The sequence below is a fragment of the Oncorhynchus gorbuscha genome, linkage group LG14, assembly GCF_021184085.1.
Source record: "Oncorhynchus gorbuscha isolate QuinsamMale2020 ecotype Even-year linkage group LG14, OgorEven_v1.0, whole genome shotgun sequence".
Lineage (NCBI taxonomy): Eukaryota > Metazoa > Chordata > Actinopteri > Salmoniformes > Salmonidae > Oncorhynchus > Oncorhynchus gorbuscha.
This window is the reverse complement of record NC_060186.1, coordinates 10,571,148-10,590,899: the sequence shown is the minus strand read 5'-3', so window position 1 is coordinate 10,590,899 and position 19,752 is coordinate 10,571,148. Positions and strand designations below refer to the sequence as shown.

The 19,752-nt window shown below is 43.7% G+C and overlaps 1 protein-coding gene across 3 annotated transcripts in view; it reads right to left on the bottom strand.

Moving 5' to 3' along the window:
• Positions 1-627: 627 nt before the first annotated feature.
• LOC123994413 (sodium-coupled neutral amino acid transporter 4-like) overlaps positions 628-19,752 on the bottom strand; it is a 31,116-nt gene continuing 11,991 nt past the window's right edge. For all 3 annotated transcript variants that reach the window (XM_046296948.1, XM_046296949.1, XM_046296947.1), the window contains exons 2-16: positions 17,642-17,866; positions 17,123-17,219; positions 16,555-16,670; positions 15,072-15,145; positions 14,843-14,935; positions 14,680-14,761; positions 14,433-14,515; positions 14,213-14,271; positions 13,009-13,260; positions 12,619-12,698; positions 12,408-12,508; positions 12,034-12,158; positions 5,151-5,295; positions 4,796-4,893; positions 628-4,438 (exon numbers count right to left, since the gene is read on the bottom strand). In XM_046296948.1, coding sequence (XP_046152904.1) covers positions 4,334-4,438; positions 4,796-4,893; positions 5,151-5,295; positions 12,034-12,158; positions 12,408-12,508; positions 12,619-12,698; positions 13,009-13,260; positions 14,213-14,271; positions 14,433-14,515; positions 14,680-14,761; positions 14,843-14,935; positions 15,072-15,145; positions 16,555-16,670; positions 17,123-17,219; positions 17,642-17,754 — 1,623 coding nt within the window. In that variant the 5' untranslated portion in view covers positions 17,755-17,866 and the 3' untranslated portion in view covers positions 628-4,333. The remainder of the gene's footprint in view (positions 4,439-4,795; positions 4,894-5,150; positions 5,296-12,033; positions 12,159-12,407; positions 12,509-12,618; positions 12,699-13,008; positions 13,261-14,212; positions 14,272-14,432; positions 14,516-14,679; positions 14,762-14,842; positions 14,936-15,071; positions 15,146-16,554; positions 16,671-17,122; positions 17,220-17,641; positions 17,867-19,752) is intronic.

Sequence of the window (19,752 nt, the reverse complement as noted above, 5' to 3'; positions counted from 1 at the left end):
TTTTTTTTAAAAGAGTTGTGGTATGGTACTTTAATGATTATACTAAACTGGTCAAGGAATTTACAAGATGCATTACTAAAGAAATCAAGTCGTATTTTTCAGTAGCTAATAATCAGAGCAATTTTTTGTTGCATTTTTAGTTTATTCTGGGTACTACTTAAGCAATAAGGCCCGAGGGGGGTGTGGTATATGGCCAATATACCATGGCTAAGGGCTGTTTTTATGCACGATGCAACATGGAGTGCCTGGATACAGCCCTTAGCAGTGGTATATTGGCCATATATCACAAATCCCCGAGGAGCCTTATTCAGTGGTATAAAGTACTTAAGTAAAAATGATTTAAAGTACTACTTAAGTAGTTTTTTAGGGTATCTACTTTACTATTTATATTTTTGACAACTTTTACTTCACTACATTCCTAAAGAGAATTATGTACTTTTTACTCCATACATTTTCCCTGAAATCCAAAAGTACTCGTTACATTTTGAATGCTTAGCAGGACAGAAAATGGTCCAATTTGCACACTTATCAAGAGAACATCCCTGGTCATCCCTACTGCCTCTGATCTGGCGGACTCTAGGCACAAATCCTTGTTTTTACCTCATTTCAACAGCAGAGAGATCCAGCCAGGTTTAGTTCACATTTTTATTGTTCATGTTACATGATATTGAAACAGCTTCTCTGATACAAAAATCCCCTTTGTTCAGGCAAATATACAATTTGAATGTTAGTTGATCCACAGGAAGCAGACACTGAACGGCAGGACACTGATGCTGACCCAGTGCTTCTTTCAGGCCAGGTTACAGATAAGGCAGATAGTTTTGGGGTAACACATTACTTAAACCCTCCGGCATGAAGCCTACTTTGTCAAACGCATGACACGCAGTTTGCATGCCAGTGTTTGGTCATTTAACGTATATTAAAGTCAGCTGTCGTGACTATAGGATGTCATGCTACGACAGTCTAAAGTGTGCTTCATAACAGAGGGCGAGGACATTGTACCTGAGTGATATTGAGGGCATAGCGCTGAAAGACCCCCCCCCCAACCCAATTCTTGAGTGTCTGAGACCCCAACATCTGTGGTCTCCGCTCTGGTTCTTCATTGGGAGAGAAAAAAGGAGAATATCACTGTATGACGGTCTTACATCTGGTGCCGTGCCTGACCCTAAGGTTTGCTCCCTAGATGAACTGAAGTTTACAATTATTAAGGCAAAGATTGGTTTCAGCATTCTCACACAATAGTAAGGTTTTTGTCAATACACTTCATGAAGTGTATCTTCACATATAGTAACTGAGGCTCAGGAGGAATTTCAGCAAAGACCCAGCAGCCCCTATTGATGCGGACCGCATCTCAAATGTGGCTGTAGGGTGGTTCTTACTAAAAGCAAGTGATCTGAACATCATTGATCTTTTGACAGCGCACCCACCCGCATGGCATGAATCAAATACTTCAGCTCAACATAGGCAATATCTACCCAAGTCTCGCAAGACATCAACACTGACATTCTACTTGGACCCTGCAGCCCCTGTAGGACTGAGGCATCAGACAACATTAACAACAAAACCATTCATTAATTCAAGGTCTAGGTCCTCCAGATATGTAACTATAAAGAAATGAAAAGGGATAGAGATTTTCTACAAATGTACAAGCTTCCATAAAAGAAAGAAATATCTTCATAGAGCAAAATCAAAAACATCGAATACTAAAATAACAGTCAGATTGTAGAAGACTTCTGGTAAAATCCCTTACAACCCCCCACACACATAATTCAGTGAGTACCATATAATAAGATTATTTACAAAGCATATACAAGTTGTCAGAAAAGACCATGTTTGTAATCCAAAACATACACATTACATAGCATTTCATTTGAAATATCAATGTTTCATGCATATGTAGATCCACAAAGGATCTGTAAATGTTGTCCATTCTGTCTGGATTCAGAAAAAGCATCCACTTTAACACCTTAGAAAACAGGTATTCTATGCTTCGAATGCAAACTGCTCATGTTTTTTTCAGCACGGCAGAATTTGCACAACATTTTGAAATTCCTTTATCGTGTTGTTAATTAATTAGGGCATTTTAAGACACGATGGTCTGTTGAAATTATGTAAATTACAGTAACAATAGTCACAATTACAGTAATAAACACATACTGTTTATGTTAACTCTACTATCAGCAGCAATCTGGCATAAACAAATCGCTGGTATAAACATCACCAAATGATAAGCCTGCTAAGTAACAGTGGATGCATTTCATTTCTCTAATCTTTTCCACAGTTGACATTATGACCCATATTGAACTTAAAGGGGCAATCAGCAGTTGAAGCAATAACAAAGTGTTGTCCCCGGCTGTTCCGGAAAAAGCTGAAGGTTGAGATATAAGGATGCAAGGACTGACCTTCCATGATATCAAAATGATGGCTTTAACCATGTTTTGAGGCTATATATTGTTTACATTTACGTTGTTTACAAACACTGGAGTAAACTAATCATATATTTTGGGATCTGATGGGGTACGACGGTTAAACTAAGCTCGAGGCATTTATAAGTTATATTTTTCAAGAATCAATGGGTACAAATCATTAATTTACAAGTAAAAAAATGTAGCAACTGCAGATTTCCCCTTTAAGATGTGAACTGCAAACACAGATAAAACAATGTATCTTGTGTCCCAGAAACAGCACAGTCTGGAGGTTCAATCCATTGCTTATTTTACCCAGAATATTTTTCCCCACAATTGAATTTTGTCACAAGATATCGTTTTACACACTGGGATAGAATAAAAACATTCTCATGGGTTATAAGATCGCTGTGCCAACACAAATAGCTAAATAACCTGTATGGTATACTGCCAGTAGACCTTCTTTAACTCTCACAGAGTTCTGTTGTTGTTCCTCTTCACTGAAACTAGCGTTCACTAGTTGTATTTCATAGCACAGTTCACTTCACATGAAGTTTAGGAAGAGATGGAGTTACAAGTTGAAAATGACCTCAAGCCATCAACATGAGCTCATCTCCTGGTAATGTTCGCTGCAATTGACCCAAGGGCTCTGTAGTGTGACACATTGGACAAGAGTGAACAAGAAGGCAAAGAAAGAAACACGTAAACTGTCATTCAGTAGATCAGTAGACGTTTGGCCAAGTACCGGTACATTCAAAACTCGGCAACATTCAAATCTCTGCGACAATAACACAGAATGGAGTCTCTTGTTTGAAGCTCAGTCTACCCTGCTGTTTCAGAATGGCTGACAGTGTGTGTTGATCATCGCGTTAAGTGTTGATTGGGAGAATGGACATGGCTGAAAATTTTAACTTGGTGTCTGTCAATGTGTATGATTGCTAACGTCTAATCTCATGATTGCTGTCAAGGGATGTTTGAGAGCAACACACTAGCCACTGAGAAATGTGTGTGTGCACATAAACTGTGGTGATTTGATTGATTGTAAAAAGCATAAAATACAATATAAACTACTTTAACTGACGTAATTTACAAATATCCCTCAGAAGAACCTTTTCCAGGCTCTAACTCGGAAAAAGATACTACACCTGTTATATGTACCGTTACATCAGCTTTTCTTACTCCACCTAGGTGTACAAAAATACATTTTGACAGTAAGCAAAATAGCTCCAATTAGTGTAGATGGCGTGCTGTATGTGTGTGTGTGTTTTTTGTGTGTCTGGATGTGTTAAAAATACATTAAAACTTGAAACATATGCTAAAAGTGCTCTTTGTTTTTGAACCCTTGTCCCACATCTCTCTCTCTCTCTCTCTAATCTTCAAGTGTGCAGAGCCCATGGCGCTGAAGCCACGCCTGCAGTCACAACCAGCTCCAATAGTGGCAGCTCTCAGATCAGCTCTCGTTCTCTTGACAGTTTAATGGTTGAGGTCCCTGCTCGTATTTTTCCTCTTCTCAGGGAATATCACAGAGTAGAGATGATGGGCTATCTAGACAACTACGGCAGGGCGCGCAGCAACAGCCGCAGCGTCTGACGTCTTTTCTCCCGTTTCTGACCGTCCTCCTTGATTACTTTGTGTCCTTTCAGCGAGCCCCTGTTGTGGAGGATTCTACAGAACTAAACCATCCCACAACAACAAGAAAGAAAAATAACGAACTTAAATGTTTCAGTCGTAGAACGTAGTCCCATCCAGTAATACTTTGTGGAAAGGGGTGGGGGTTGAGAAAAGCGAACCGCCCCTTTACAGTACGCTGACGTACTCAGTCTGTAGGTGATGTGTGGGGGCACCCCCCGGACCCGGTGACCTTACCCCCAAGGCACAGACAGGGGAGGGAGTTTGAGGTGAGAGGGGGTGGAGGTAAGGGGGTCGTCTTAGTGACCACTGCCGGAGCCGGGAGGGTTGTGGATCCAGTCCATCACGATGAGCGACAGGCTGCTGAACATGAAGATGATGCCCACCACCAGGAAAATGGCCGCCTAAAAGACATAATGAAAAATTATAACGACACTGTGAGAGGAGGTTGTGTGAAGTGTTCATATCTGTACATTCAGTGCAATCATTTTTTGGCAAGAATCTCAGTGGGCCTCTGGGAAACCCTGTTTTGGGGGACTGCTGTAAATCAGGGTTGTTGTGGATGGGGGTCAGTTCTAATAACAGCTATGGTGTGTCTGTGTGGGCATGTTGATGGGTGCTAATTTCCTCAGGGTATGTCATGTGTGTATCATATGTTGCGTGTGTCAGAGTGGCTGTTCTGTGTGTGAGTCACCGTATGTGATTTTGAGTTGAGTGTTTGTGTGCGTGTGTTTGTGCACCATCGTTTCCTGCACAATTACCGAGATCTTCTGCACGGAGCGCATCGGCACAGACTTGACCAGGCGTAGATAGAAGGCAGCAGGGAGGATGAAGATGAGCATGGTGGCTGCAGAGGAGCCTGTCAGAGGGGAAACAGGAAGAAGAACACCATCAGTCATTTAGTCTTTTCTGTCTAAACAAATGTCCTCACTTAGACAGAACTAGCCTCAGGAGGTGCGGGCGTTTGAGCCAGCCCAGCACTAACACACCTCACTCAACGAAATACCTCCACATCAAGACATCAATCAGTGTTAGTGCTTGGTGGGAACAAAAGCCGGCACACCCCGTACCTCTCTAGGAATGGATTGGGGACCACTGCTGTGGTTGAGGACTCACCGATGAAGCCAAAGATGTCTCTGATGGTGGGGACGAAGATGACCAGCAGGTTGTTGAACAGGAGGATGAAGGCGGCGATGAGCATGTGACGCACCCAGCTGAACTCCCGTTGGCTGAACAGCAGCGTATTGATTGAGGAACGGATCTGCAACACAAACCTCTTTATAATGTCTGATCAACCGTGACATACTGACGATCAGTTGACAATTAGGATACCACTTGTAAAGTGTTTTTTATGTGTTGATTAATACAGCATTTTTGTCTTTATTTATCTTACACACACACACACACATAGTCAAATTCAAGGGAGAGTAGGTAACAATATTGTCAGTCACGTCTGCAAACTAGTCTAAGCCCATAGGCCAATTCCCACAGTTGGCTGCTGACTGAAGTGTGTCAACTGCAGCAGGTGAGAGTCTAAGTAGGCAGCCAGGCAGAGAAGGAGGCCACCAGCTAAGAGGCTGAGAGCTGCACAGCTCAAGGCATTGAGTTAAAGACTTCACTGGGTGAGAGGTCACGGGTATAAGGTGAAAAGGAACTACTATGGGCCAGCCGGCCACAGGAGGAAAGGTTGAGGAGGCGGGGCTTAACGCGCCATTCAAAAGGCAGAGGATTAACTCTGGGAGAGCCACCTGCAACGGCACCTTGGTATTGCATCAGCCGATGACCAGAGAAGGCAGGACTGAAGGCAGCAGGATAGGCGTGTTCTGCCCCCAGGCAACGCTTGTCGATTAACAATTTCCCTTTTTCCCCTTTACTGATATCCTCTCATTTGTACTTATCACTAATGATACCTTTCCTATGTACACATTTAGAGAGCAGAAAGACGAGACGCTTGGCTGGTTCATGTTTCAATCTAAATACTTGTTTGGTGAGGGTTGAGGGCGCGCTGTTCTCTTAAGTTGTGGATCTAAAGCCAAATTGGCCGACACTGACACCTTGCTGAAAGAATGAAGGAGTGGCAGAGATTTACACCCTTATTTGTTTTAAGGCGTGGCAGTAACTCTGCAAGGCAAAATTACCCCCCATCCACCCCTATTGATAATAAACAATCCCCTCTCCCAGCAGTCATGGCATAATTGGGCCGGTGAAAACCTGGCGCCTGGGCGTGACATTTCTACCCACCTGTACGCCAAGGCTCTGAACTATTCAGCGCCCAACAGAGATCCTGCGCAGGCCTTTGGAGTGCACCATGCAATATTTGCCTGCATCTCCCTCCCTCCACCTTCTATGACAGCTCTCACTGGGGTGAGATATGTGGCAAAGCGCCACCGCTGCTAAGGTACCCGAGTCTACCAGGCCAGTCAAAAGCTAGCAACATGGCCCAAAACCAGGGAGCCTCCTGGGCTCCAACCAAGTGAAAGATTCTGCAACCTTTTCAGCTACAGCTAGATATATGGCATAGTATTACTACGCCTTGGTTTGCTCTTGCTTTTTTCATAGGGGAGGAAGACATTAAAAAGGGAAGAGCAAAAAGGTAAATCCAAGATTAAGAGAAACAATCACACCATAAAGTCAGGAATAAGATAGACAGGTTTTAACTTGAGATGTTTTAAATCCTCAATTGACTGACCATCAGAAATAAAACCCATGCTAATCCCTTTTCCACCACATTTAACAAGCCTGTTCAACCACTGTCAAAGACAGGTGACAGGATTCACTTTGTAAAGCCAGTCAAATGATCCTGAAAATATTTTATTACAGCAATAACAAGGGCAGATATATAATTAACTCACTAACTATAAGCTGTTTTTCCATGAAGTCACTGTGAAAAGACAGCATGCATGGCAGGCTACTTTTGGTCACAGCCAACTGGGCATTGTGCTTGTGCACCACAGGATATGCCTTCTCTGACCTGCCCTCTAGTGGAAAACTCAGCAGCAACCTAACAACCCCATCACAAGAATAACACCACTACTAGGCCAATGTAACCATCATAACTGACTGCAACACAAACAGAATCACTTCTTATTACAGAGCCATTAGCAGCAGAAAATGCCAAGGTTAATAGATAGAAGGCCCTATTTCCTGCATTTATATTTCTCAGACAAGTGGTCCCACTGCTTTATTTAGAAATATGATCAAGAAAAGGTCAACCACCTTGAGATGAGGCCATAGAATATCACAACATAACAAATCATATCACACACCAACATTCAAAAACAATGAAGTAGGTCAATTAAAATGACTCATGAAAACAGGAATCGTTACACTTAAGAACACTTTAAGTGACTTTTTAAACATCAAAATGAACAGTTGACTTGAGGCAATTTAATTATTTGTGTTCCTGTTATTGAGGAGCCATGAAACAAAGAGAGCATGGGAACGGGACAAGTCTGCCTACCACATCTAAACACTGTTTCATTAAAACCTGCTGGTTCGTGACCAAGTATCTTTACTGTTGCCTTTAGGTTCTTTACTGTTTGAGCCCACCCTTTCACCCAGCCCCTCCTACACAAGCCCAGCCCTCCTGCTTGTAATAAAGGACATAGTGCTTGAGAGACAAATCAAACGTTAATCTGAGTGCTGAAGGCTTCTCTGCCAAATGAAGGGCAAAGGACTCTCAAGGGAAGATCTCAAATGTCACGTCTCGTGATTCAGAGGGTTGGACACCTGGCAACGTGATGCCAGCATGACTGGTTACTTTCATCTCATCTCTCCTATGTCTCCACAACTTTATCCTCAAGATTGTTCGGTGAACTGAACTCACTGCCCTGTAAATGCTGAGGTGCACGTGATGCTTTGTTGAAGCCTGAGCAGCAGTCAAGGTGGGGAAAATCAATGGTTTGATGTTGCTGCTGGGTTATCTAGGCCTGGACTAATGTGTTTGGAAAAGATGCCATGCATATGCTATGCCCCACAGTTTTTCAGGTGTAACAGACCAGTAGCTAATGGCTACAGAGAACACAGCAGCAGACACATCAACATGATTGTGTCCAAACATGTATTCCACATGCTGTACTTGCTTTATGTTCACATCTCCTCCCTTAGTTCCTGTGCTTGACCACGGCCTACTCAAGGAGCCTTTCTGCTAGGGGAGAGGCTGTACAGACACTCCTGGTGACCTCTGATTCAGAGGAGTTGGGTTAAATGCGTTAGACACATTTCAGTTGAATGCATTCAGTTGTACAACTGACTAGGTATCGACCCTTTACCTAATGGATGATGTACACTACATGGCCAAAAGTATGTGGACACCCCTTCACATGAGTGGATTCAGGTAATTCAGCCACATCCGTTGATGATAGGTGTATAAAATCGAGCACATTGCCATGCAATCTCCATAGACAAACATTGGCTGCAAAATGGCCTTACTGAAGAGCTCAGTGACTTTCAATGTGACACCTTCAACGGATGCCAACTTTCCAACAAGTCAGTTCGTCAAATTTCTGCCCTGCTAGAGCTGCCCCGGTCAATTGTAAGTGCTGTTATTGTAAAGTGGAAACGTCTAGGAGCAACAACAGCTCAGCCGAGAAGTGGTAGGCCACACAAGCTCACAAAATGTGACCACCGAATGATGAAGCGCGTAGCGCATAAAAATCGTCTGTCCTCGGTTGCAACACTCAATACCGAGTTCCAAATTGCCTCTGGAAGCAACTTCAGCACATGAACTGTACGTTGGGAGCTTCATGAAATGGGTTTCCATGGCCGAGCAGCTGCACACAAGCCTAAGACCATCACGCACAATGCCAAGGGTTAACTGGAGTGGTGTAAAGCTTGCCGCCATTGGACTCTGGAGCCGTGGAAATGCGTTCTCTGTGATGAATCAGGCTTCCCCATTTGGCAGTCTTTTGGACGAATCTGGGAAATCATAATTCTACAGCATACAATGACATTCTAGACGATTCTGTGCTTCCAACTTTGTTGCAACAGTTTGGGGAAGGCCCTTTCCTGTTTCAGCATGACAATGCTCCCATGCACAAAGCGAGGTCCATACAAAGCGAGGTTTGTTGAGATTGGTGTGGAAGAACTTGACTGGTCTGCAGACCGTCCTGACCTCAACCCCGTCAAACACCTTTGGGATGAATTGGAACGCCGACTGCAAGTCAGGCCTAATCGCCCAACATCAGTGCCCAACATCACCAATGCTCTCATGGCTGAATTAAAGCAAGTCCCAGCAGCAATGTTCCAACATCTAGTGGAAAGCCTTCCCAGCAGAGCAGAGGCTGTTACAGCAGCAAAGGGGGGACCAACACATGATTAATGCCCATGATTTTGGAATGAGATGTTCGACGAGAAGGTGCCACATACTTTTGGCCATGAAGTGTATGTGACGCAGCTGAGAGTAATGTCGAGACAAAGGGGTTTGGTTCAGTTAGTCATCCTGATAAGCCTCTCCCAGATAGGCAATGCTGGCTACCTGACAACAGCAAAAGCATGGCACTAGTTAAAACCTGTTAAAGAACGTGATGATTATGTTGATGGGGAGGGAGAAATAACTTGTCTTATTGGTCACCATTTCCAATTTGTTCCATCCAACATGATTTTATTCCAAGTACGATAGAAGCCGAGACAATAAATAACTTCTAATGTTTGTAGTAACCATCTGGATACAATCTACGCTCAATGGGGAGAGTTTGTGCTGCAAGCATGCAACACAACAACACTGGGAACAGTGTCCTTCGCTTCCGCTTGCCACAGTAAGGAAAGGGTAGCTAGATAGCGTAGCCAATAACAGACCCTGGTGACAGCTGAAGCATATTTATTGTAGTTTTCACCAAAAATGTACAACACCTGCATTAACGTCTAACGTTACATTCAAAAACATATATATACTCAGATAAAAACAAAATGATTTCAACTTCGGCAGACAAGTTTCAAATTCTCGCTGAAGTTTCTAGCCACAAGCATAAACTAGGTAGCTGGGAAGGGCTCATTGGGACTGAGTGAACCCAATCCATTCGTCTCTACTCGACTCTCAGTGCGCAAGAAACATAATTAATTTGGGCACTAGGCGTGTCCATATAGCCTCCCTTCTGACACTGCATTTTGGTGTCGGCTGCAGTAGTCAGTGAGTGCATTGTCTCTCCCTCCCTCCCTCTGTCTTTCTCTCTCCCTCCCTCTCTCTAAGGGGGAGGTCACAGTGAGGGTTTTTCCACTGTCTGCTCAGGGCTTATCTCCTGTAAACTTCCACTGGGACTGTGAGATTCACTCGCACATTTCCATGACCAAAGAAGCGTTCACACCTACAGTGAGAGAGCTGATGAGTGTGAGTTTCTGTGTGTGTGTATGGGAGAGATAGTGTGTGCGTGTAAGAGTGTGGGAGTATCAGTATAGCCCATAGACAAGGTGTGTGTGTGTACCACTGCAGCCCACAGACAAAACGGGTACTCCCCCCACCTCTCTTTCTCTCTCCAAGCAGGGCTGACCTGAGCCATGGGGCTGACAGTTCTCCCCTGCCCTCTGCTGGTGGCTCAGTGTAACAACATGACCAACACATACTCCATTAACCCTTCCACCCTAAAACTGTCTCTCCCATCACTCCTGCAAGCTACAGTGACTGTAGGTAAACAGTGGAATTTTGGTGCCGTTCTCCTGTATAGCACTTTGATTGCTTGGAGAAAAAAACATTCCATAAATCAAATCTATTATTACCATCTTAATGTTCCTTGGGTCAACAAAGTCCTTTGAGAGGATCCATTCTAACGGGCACTGCTAAGTGCGAATGCATGGTTCATTGTAGGCTACAAAGGAGGTCCATGACACTTCTGATACCCTCAGCCCTTTATGGGCTCCTGTGCCAGGCTAGGGCCAAGACAAATATAGCCCACAGCCATATAGGGGGGTCAGGTACGCCATGCAAGGCCAACGCTCTCATTCAGTGACTCACACACCAGACAGGCAGGCAGGCAGGAAGGCCTGAACAGGATATTACATAATAACCAGTGGAACAGAAACACAGTATCAGACCTGAACTGACGCTACAAACCCAAGGCTAAACTGTACAAACCAAGGCTAAACTGCAGCTTACACTTGAACAAAATAAGGATGGTAGCAAATGACTTTAAGGTATTTATTTGCAAGCGCAGCATCTGGTGACAATGTGCAACTTAGAGCAGAGGGGTAAATGAGAGACAGGGGAGTTGTGAACATTACACTGTATTCCTTGGCAGCCAGGCTAAAGAGCTTGTGACGAACAAGACGTCTATTGTACCACTGCTTTTTCACATTGACATTTTAGTAATTTATCAGACGCTGTTATACAGAGAGACTTAAGTGAATACATTTCCGTGCTTTCACATGCTGTGTCTATTGATGTGTGTCCATCTATGTGTCTCCCAGAAGGAAGAGATTGAATATGTCTGGCATGATGTGGGGAGCAGTGTAGGGGTGTAATTGTTTCAAAGCTGTGTATGCATGTGCGTGTAAAGTTGTGTTTATGCTTGTATTTGTGTGTCTAAAGTATGATTGAAAATATGATTGGAGGAGGGACAGAGTGCTCTTGTAAGGAAGCTTACGACAGACAAACAGAGCTTTGAAAACCTGGGCTGGTTCTCATTTGGGACCTGGGGAGTTGGATTGACGGGATTGCTGAAAGTCAAATAATGAGTCAGCTAACATCACATCAGAACAGTATGTGCTTTACCAAGTTCAGCAAGAAAACCAGCCGTGTCAACACACCCACTCACTCAGCCAATACAGAAGGAGACCCTCATGTTGGTATTAAAATATATAATGGATGTTTAGCTCATTTGGATAAAATGACCTAGGTGTTGAGCAGTGTGTGAATGTGTCTGCATTAATTGTAGGTGTGAGAATATGTGCATATGTTCTGTGTATGTGGGTGTGTGTGTGTCTGTGTGCATGCATGCGTGTGTGAGTGTGGATGTGCGTGTGCCTACGTGCAATGCGTGCGTTTGAGCAGATGCCTCGTTGTACTTACAGGGAACAGGACAATGGGGACAGTCAGGGTGACAGCGGTCAGGACAGCCAGACGGACCAGCAGGAGCATGGTGTCAAACTTATACACCTTGGTGAAGGTGTGGAGCAACTCCGCCTCCACGTTTCCTGTGTTTGGAAGAAAGAAGGAATACGAGCTGTCAGAGACATACCAAGAGAGAGATATGGTAAACAAACACACAATGGTTATAGTAGCTTACTAGTGTATTTTAATACATACTACTGTCTCTTTTTCAAACATTTCACTTATAAAACACATATAAACACTTATAAAACATTAACACATAACGGCAATAAAATCAGAAACAAAGTAATACAATTGCTGTAAATGTATCTTATTGTTTGTGTGTATCTTACCATAGAAAGTGAGGTAGCCGAACAGCGCTGAGAACATGTACATGACCAGCATGGCCAGGATGGACAGGTTGGACACGTTCTGCATCTTTCTCCGGGAGCGACTGGGGAAGACGCAAGTTGAGATGTGAGTTGTATGGAGAAAATGTACCGCAGCAATGTATATGAGTGTCTATGCAAACGTGTCTTTTGTAATTCACTTAGATGCACTTACTCTTTGAGTTCACTGTAGATGGGTAGAATTTCAGGGTGGCACACAAAGGAGAAGGCCAGGATGGGAACAGTGTAAGCAGTCTGCAATGACAGGAGAAGAGATCGTGGAATGAAACACAGGCCCAGATACACACTCACAGCAGCTAACTATGTTTGGTTTGATTTCATGTACGTTAAGAATTGCGTTCTTCTAAACCTTGATTAATTCCGTTTTTGGGTATGTTTTTCAGAGGACATTGTTTCCAAAACACAGAATTATGACATGAAGCATCCCGACTCACCACATATACACACACACGTATGCACACACACGTATGCACACACACGTATGCACACACACGTATGCACACACCCCACCCACATACAGTAGCTCCACTCCTCACCAACTCACCTGAGAGTTGAACACAAAGTACTTGGGCGTGCACATCTCCTCCACGTCGTCGGGGTGTGGTTCGAAGCGGACCCCTGAGGTGTGGTGGTCGTCCAGGTAGGAGGCGGGGGACATGTCAGCTCTGGAGAAGTCCATGAGGACGGTGCCGTTGTGCAGGGCGTGGGGCCCCAGGGCTGTTCCATTCATACTGTGGTTGGAATGATGGTACATGAAGGGCATCGGGCATGGGAGGTTGTACTTCTTATAGATCAGCTGAGGGGTAAAGAGGAGACAGAGGGGTGAGATGGGGACAGAGAGGTGAGATGGGGACAGGGGTAAAGAGGGGGAAGAGGAGTGAGATGGGACAGAGGGGTAAAGAGGGGGGAGAGGAGTGAGATGGGGACAAAGGGGTGAGATGGGGACAATTAGCAAACATAGAAATGCATTATATTACATAGGCAGCATTCCATTATATTGCAGAGCAATGAGTTCCTTCCATCCTGTAATCTTTCATTCTGTCTTCAAAGAAACAGACGCTGAACGCTAAACTATGTAATTGCAGGGTTACTAACTACATAGGATGTCTCTCTGATAGCTACTATGGTATAAAACCTGTGTAAAGCTGAGTGTGGCCGCACACACAGATTAATTTCATTAATGATGATACAGACTGTATCAGGGTTTACTATGATACAGCACTAGAGAGCAAGTGGGCCAAAGTAGAGTTTAAGATATCAAAAGAAGGCTATTGATAAACTCATCTCTAATCTCATGTAAGGTAACTAACCAGCTGAACGCCACACCAGGCATATTCTAAATGTTACTAGGAACTACCGTGGCATGCAAATCACCCACATTGCCTGTGAGAGCAAAGCCAGCATTGGCATAATACCCTACAAACTGTCAGGATGACATTTAAGGAGGATAAAGTAGGTATGTTCAAGGCGCCGTGTGCCAAGAATACAAAAGCAATGTAGGCGAAATGTACTATTTTGGCAACAAGTATGTCCTGTCTGCATTGAAACATGACTGGACAGAAAAAGAATGTCAGAGTTGATAAAAAGCTGTAGTTGCTGGCATATTGACAGAAGGTGAAATGTAACCGTCTTAGCTCACATCTGATGCTACTTTATATAATATCAACACCATCATCCGTCATTGTTCAGTCATTGAGAGGGCTAAAAATGCTAAACTAGCGGAGCAAGAGGAGGCAGGTTAAACTTACCACTCCCAGGAAAAACACCATGCAGGATAGGGAGAATCCACTGGTGTAGCCAAGGTAGCCTAGACACAAGAGAGAGAATTAGAGAGAAACTCATGTACTATCAAGCAAATACTCACACACATTTATGTAAACAAAATATACAAAGACTCACTATGAAACACACTCGCAACCGCACACACCCTCACGCACTCACACATACACCCATACACACACCACTTACCCAGGTTTTTGAGTATGCAGAGAGGCAGGATGATACCGATAGACACAAACACAACCAGGTAGTTTCCGTTCATGTACCATTCACTGTAAACAACGCAGAGAGAACAGGTCTCACACACAGAGCATCAATCCATCCTTCTATCTATCAATACACAAACCAAACTGTGTAGTGTGTTGTGCCACCTGTGCCAAATGAACTACCAATAATAGATTTTATGAAATAAAACCAATGACAGACAGACACCTACCCAGAGCTCTGCTCTAGTCCCATGAAGGCACGGATCACTTCTGGCAGCTCATACTTTACAATGAAGAGGTAGCTGGACATGGCTGTGTGCAAACAAACACAAATGTACATTTCAATATAGAATCATAACACAACAATGAACGCAACATTAGCTGTTCACTTACCACCAATATTTTGAAGGGTTATCGATCCAAACGCAGCCATTTTCCCCGGCCAGCCAAAAGCTCGCTCTCCCAACTTTTCATAGATGAGAGAGCCTGTTAGAACAACGACAATGTGCTGATGAGTGATATTCAAAGATACGGAGGGAAAAAAGCAGAAAGGCAAGGACAGATAGACAGACAGAGGCTGACGAAAGACAGACATGCCCATGAGTTAAAAAATGACACCTACCTCCTTCTTTTGCAGTCATTAGCAGCAAGTGAACGGAGTACAACGACAAGATGGCCACACCCAAGAGAAGGACTCTACGTTGGGATAGAAACCAGTCAGACATTAGCATTGGGCTATACCATACGGAAATCGTACACAAATCACAATGAACAACACTTGGAGGGGAATCAACCGGGTTACAAAACACCTTACATAATAACTTTCACTAGTTTCTCCCCCCTAGTCACTCTCACTCTGTTTTCCCCATTACCTATTTAGGGAGGTAAACTTAGCTTTAGAACTGCAGTCGTATTTAACTTGAGGGGGGAGGGGTCCGGATGCTTTCTCTGGCGTGCATTTATTGCCTATTTGAGAAGACCATGTTCCAATGCCTAAAGCACATGTCAAAGACACTATCATGCCATGTCAATATATGTGCCAGCTCAGACAAAATAGTGGTAGATTAATGCGTGTCAGTGCTTAGAGACCAGACTAAACTCTGATCTATTATATAAGTCAATAAAGTAACTTGGGAGTTATGTATGGGATGTATGGGTTTCCCGCGTCGGCTGAACATGATCAGCCTTAAATCCTTACACTTAGAGGTCACAAGGGGCCTTCGTCATCAAGGAGCCTCTAACCCAATCATCCAGCATCCAATGGGCTCCAACGTATTAAACTAACTGTTTAATTACATATGTTGTTTTTGAATTGAGAGTTGCACCTCTACCCCTCACTGTACTATTGTTGGCCAGAGACAGGCAAGCAGGTGAATGACTGTATCAAATGGGTGTTATGTGATACCACCTTACAGAATGTCAGGGAGTCCCAGAATAGATGGTGGGGAAGTAAGATGTCGCAACTGATGAGGGGGACTGATGTTAGGGGACTCCCTGTTAAACTCTTTATAATCATCACGTAAGTAGGTTCCTAATCTACTTCCTTGTCTCCTGTCCTTCAATCACTTTCAGGGATATATTTTTGCTTAGTGAAAGTACTCAGTCACCAAATTCTTTCTTGGTAAAGCCCAGCCATATACAGTAGAAACAGGACTGAAATAAAGCATCGCCATCCTGTTTTGGACATTTGTGAAACCTGGTTATAGGGACTAATTGAACAGACTCTTATGGACCCTAAACACAATCCGGGAAGCTGGGAATGGATTGGGTGATGGGGTTCCGAGGCGGGGCTGTGACATGGTTGTTCACGCCACCTTTGCATAAATGCTGGGGATGACATGTCACAAAAAGGTCCTGACTTCGAGCTAGAGTTAGTGTCTGTGTCTGCGTATTCTCGAATACATACCCCACCACTCAACCTGTTGTCAAACCCCACTTGCTATACCAAGGACTCTGAAGTTATTTCAGTCCTATCAGTAACACTATACGATGCAGACAGAATTGTTTACTTTATTAGCTGGTGCTTTAATCACTTGACTGTTGCAGAAACCAAACATTGACCCCGTTCCACATGGTCTCTATGGCAGAAGTTGACACACACTTACACAAAAAGCACAATGCCAGTGTTGGCCATGGCGTAGGAGAGACCCAGGATGCCGCTGCCCATGATTGCATTACTCAGGTTGAAGACCGACATACCAAAGGAGGTATGTCCTGGGTGCTGAGAGAGAAAACGTCAGAGAGAGAGGGTAAGGGAGATTACTATGAGTTCAACTGATCGTAAACAAGAACACACACACACACACACACACACACACACACACACACACACACACACACACACACACACACACACACACACACACACACACACACACACACACACACACACACACACACACACACACACACACACACACACACACACACACACACACACACACACACACACACACACACACACACACACACACACACACGTGTATGCACCACCCGTCACACACACACACGCAACTATCAGTTTCTACGAAAGGGTTCCTCGGAATGAAAGTTTGAATAAAAGCAGACAGCTTTTGAGGAAATGGTCAAGGTTGTTGCTAAGAGATACAGTGTCCATAAGCAAGAGCAAACAGGCATGTGTTGTCATCGATAGTTCATCATCAGTCTTCTTACGTATTCTTCTTGATACTCCTCATACTTCTTCTTCTTCATAATCCCATTAGTGAGAAACTTGTGGCTCTCTGCGTCTCCATCCTCATCCAGGAAGTGACTGCAGATGTACAATCATTGAATCAATCTCTAGTTTAAATACTTCTTTATGACTAGTTTATGACAGCTATGTTTGGACTTTATGAGTGGTTACAAGGTCAGTCAAGCTAGTTCCAGCTTCTATATGTTCATTTACATTTTTTGGGTGATTGAAGAAATGAGATTACAGTGTAGCTAATCTGTTGGCGGTTAACAGTGAAGCTATGAGCTGAGAGATTCTCCTAACCAGTGTATTGAAAAGCATTGTGTACATTAGACAATGATAGGTAGGATACAAGAAATGTATGATAAAGAACATAATTTCTGTACAGTTTGGCAAAGAACACATTCTAGTTGCAACAACTAAGGAAATGTGCTTTCTTTCCTGTTTTCTTTCTGTAGAAAGTCTCAGATTAAAATAATTGATACAGTATTGAACCACACCTGTTGATGGTGGCCTTCTCTGAGTCGATGGGCTCTGTGAAGCGGTCGTCCAAACTGTCTGTGCTGTCATCGTCTGCCTCTGTGCAGACTTTCTTCAGCTCCATGCGGTCCATGGTTACGGCTATAGTGGTGCAGGGCTGGGGAAGGGGTCGCGGTCCAAAGCAGAGCAGTTGTACTCGGTAGGTTGGCGTGCTTTAGCTCAGCCTTACACTATAGGGCAAATACCTGCAGAAAACAGCAAAGGGAGAGATGGTAAATATTCAGAGAGCTGCTGATGTGGCATGAAGGCCTTATAACCAGCAAACATACAACCAATCATTCAATGTTGTCTAAATGTTCTGGGCCTCAACTAGCCATCATTTTTTGTAATTACACGTTGACTAGCCCTCTATAAAGTGACAATATCCCTAATAAGATACAAAGTAGTACATGTCCAGTCAAAAAGGCCATGGTCACAAGTTCTCTGATTTGACTGTCTAACCTGTCAACAATGAGATAGTTACTGTTAATGTTATGAAGATACATTCAATGAGACTTATCTGACTGGCCAGAACTCTAGGGCCTTGACAAAACACTTCAAGGGGAAGAAAAGGTGTCGTTCTACACACACCCTTCTGTGTGGCATTCCCCTGAACCCGCAGCAGCATTTTATCTCCCCATTCGATACATGTTGGCAGCTCACGCACTTCAGTGAACTATGGCGTCGTTCATAAACGTTCATAAACAATGTTCCTGTCACGCATTGGAATCTTGACGTTCCATGCTGACTGGTTTTGGATACCTTTTGTACTCTGCTATACACTGACAGTTAACAAAATGGCCTCTAACTGTATCAATTTCAAAAGGATTTTGTAGTCGATGTAGATAAGTAATTGTAGTCTTTTTTTTGCTTAACAGACCGTAAAATCCCATATCAATTGTGACCTCAATTTTACATAAAATGTATTTTAATAGAATAGCACACATTATTTTCCCCTAAAAGAACCTCTAAGTAACTCTTTCAGACACAAGTCCATGTTCTTTTGCTGCTGTGCAGTTTTCTTTATGAAGCTATAACCACATTCAATATAAAACGTGGTTATAGCAAGTCTCAACATTATGTCAAAAACACGCCTGAATCCTAAATTCAGGTCAAAGAGGTCGGCTTATGAGGCAGGCAAGTTTCCAACCAAATGTTCCTAACCTCTGGGAGAGCACGCTACAAAGACCTGTCTGTATTGCTGTCCACGGTAAACCCAATTCAATTGAACGCACCGACTGCACTGAAGTAGTGGGCCAGCAGGAGGCATGTGTTCTTATTTCCATTCTATTGAACATTTGATTGCTGCTATTACGCAACAACAAGATGGGGCACTGGGGAGCGCACACAGAGCTCTGCTAAATGATTTTAACAGCCAATTACCCACAGTGCTGTTCTTCCCATACAAAGGCTTCTTTGACAGGAATGGGTAAAAACAGCCGAGCAGCCAGGGCCCTTGTCCATCCAGGTTCCCAAAAGTCGCACCCTGCTCCTTCCCCTGTCCTACCGACCAACACCCCAGTAAAAACACAATGGTGAAACACATCTAAACCTTAGTAACACACATGGATGTCCAATGTTGTGACAAAGCCATAAACAAACAGCTATGGAACATAACCTCATCCACCAATCCAAGTCCATGAATTAACATTTCAGCGCTGCCCATCAAAAAACAAGCATTGTAAAAACTCTTTGAAAGGAAGTTTTAGTGCTAGAAAATACATTTCAGTCACATGCTATTTCAACTCTGGCTATTTACACTCTGGCTATTTACACTCTGGCTATTTACACTCTTGCCCCAGACATTGAAAGGGTTTAATGAAACTGGGCCAAGTATAAAATCCATCATCCTCACATGAGCGCGCCACATGAGCACGCCACGTTTACAGTCAATAAGCCATTACGTAAGTGAGCCTATGCACAGTAGGCCCTCCATGTTGTACCCAGTCAGGACAGAGATCCATGGCCTTCAGGACTGAAACAGGCCATGTTTCCCTTTAACTCCATGCTGTGGAGAAGTCATAGACAGACTGAACCTGTATCTTACCACACACACCTCTTTTGTTGTGACTGCTATCACCTACCCTGTATG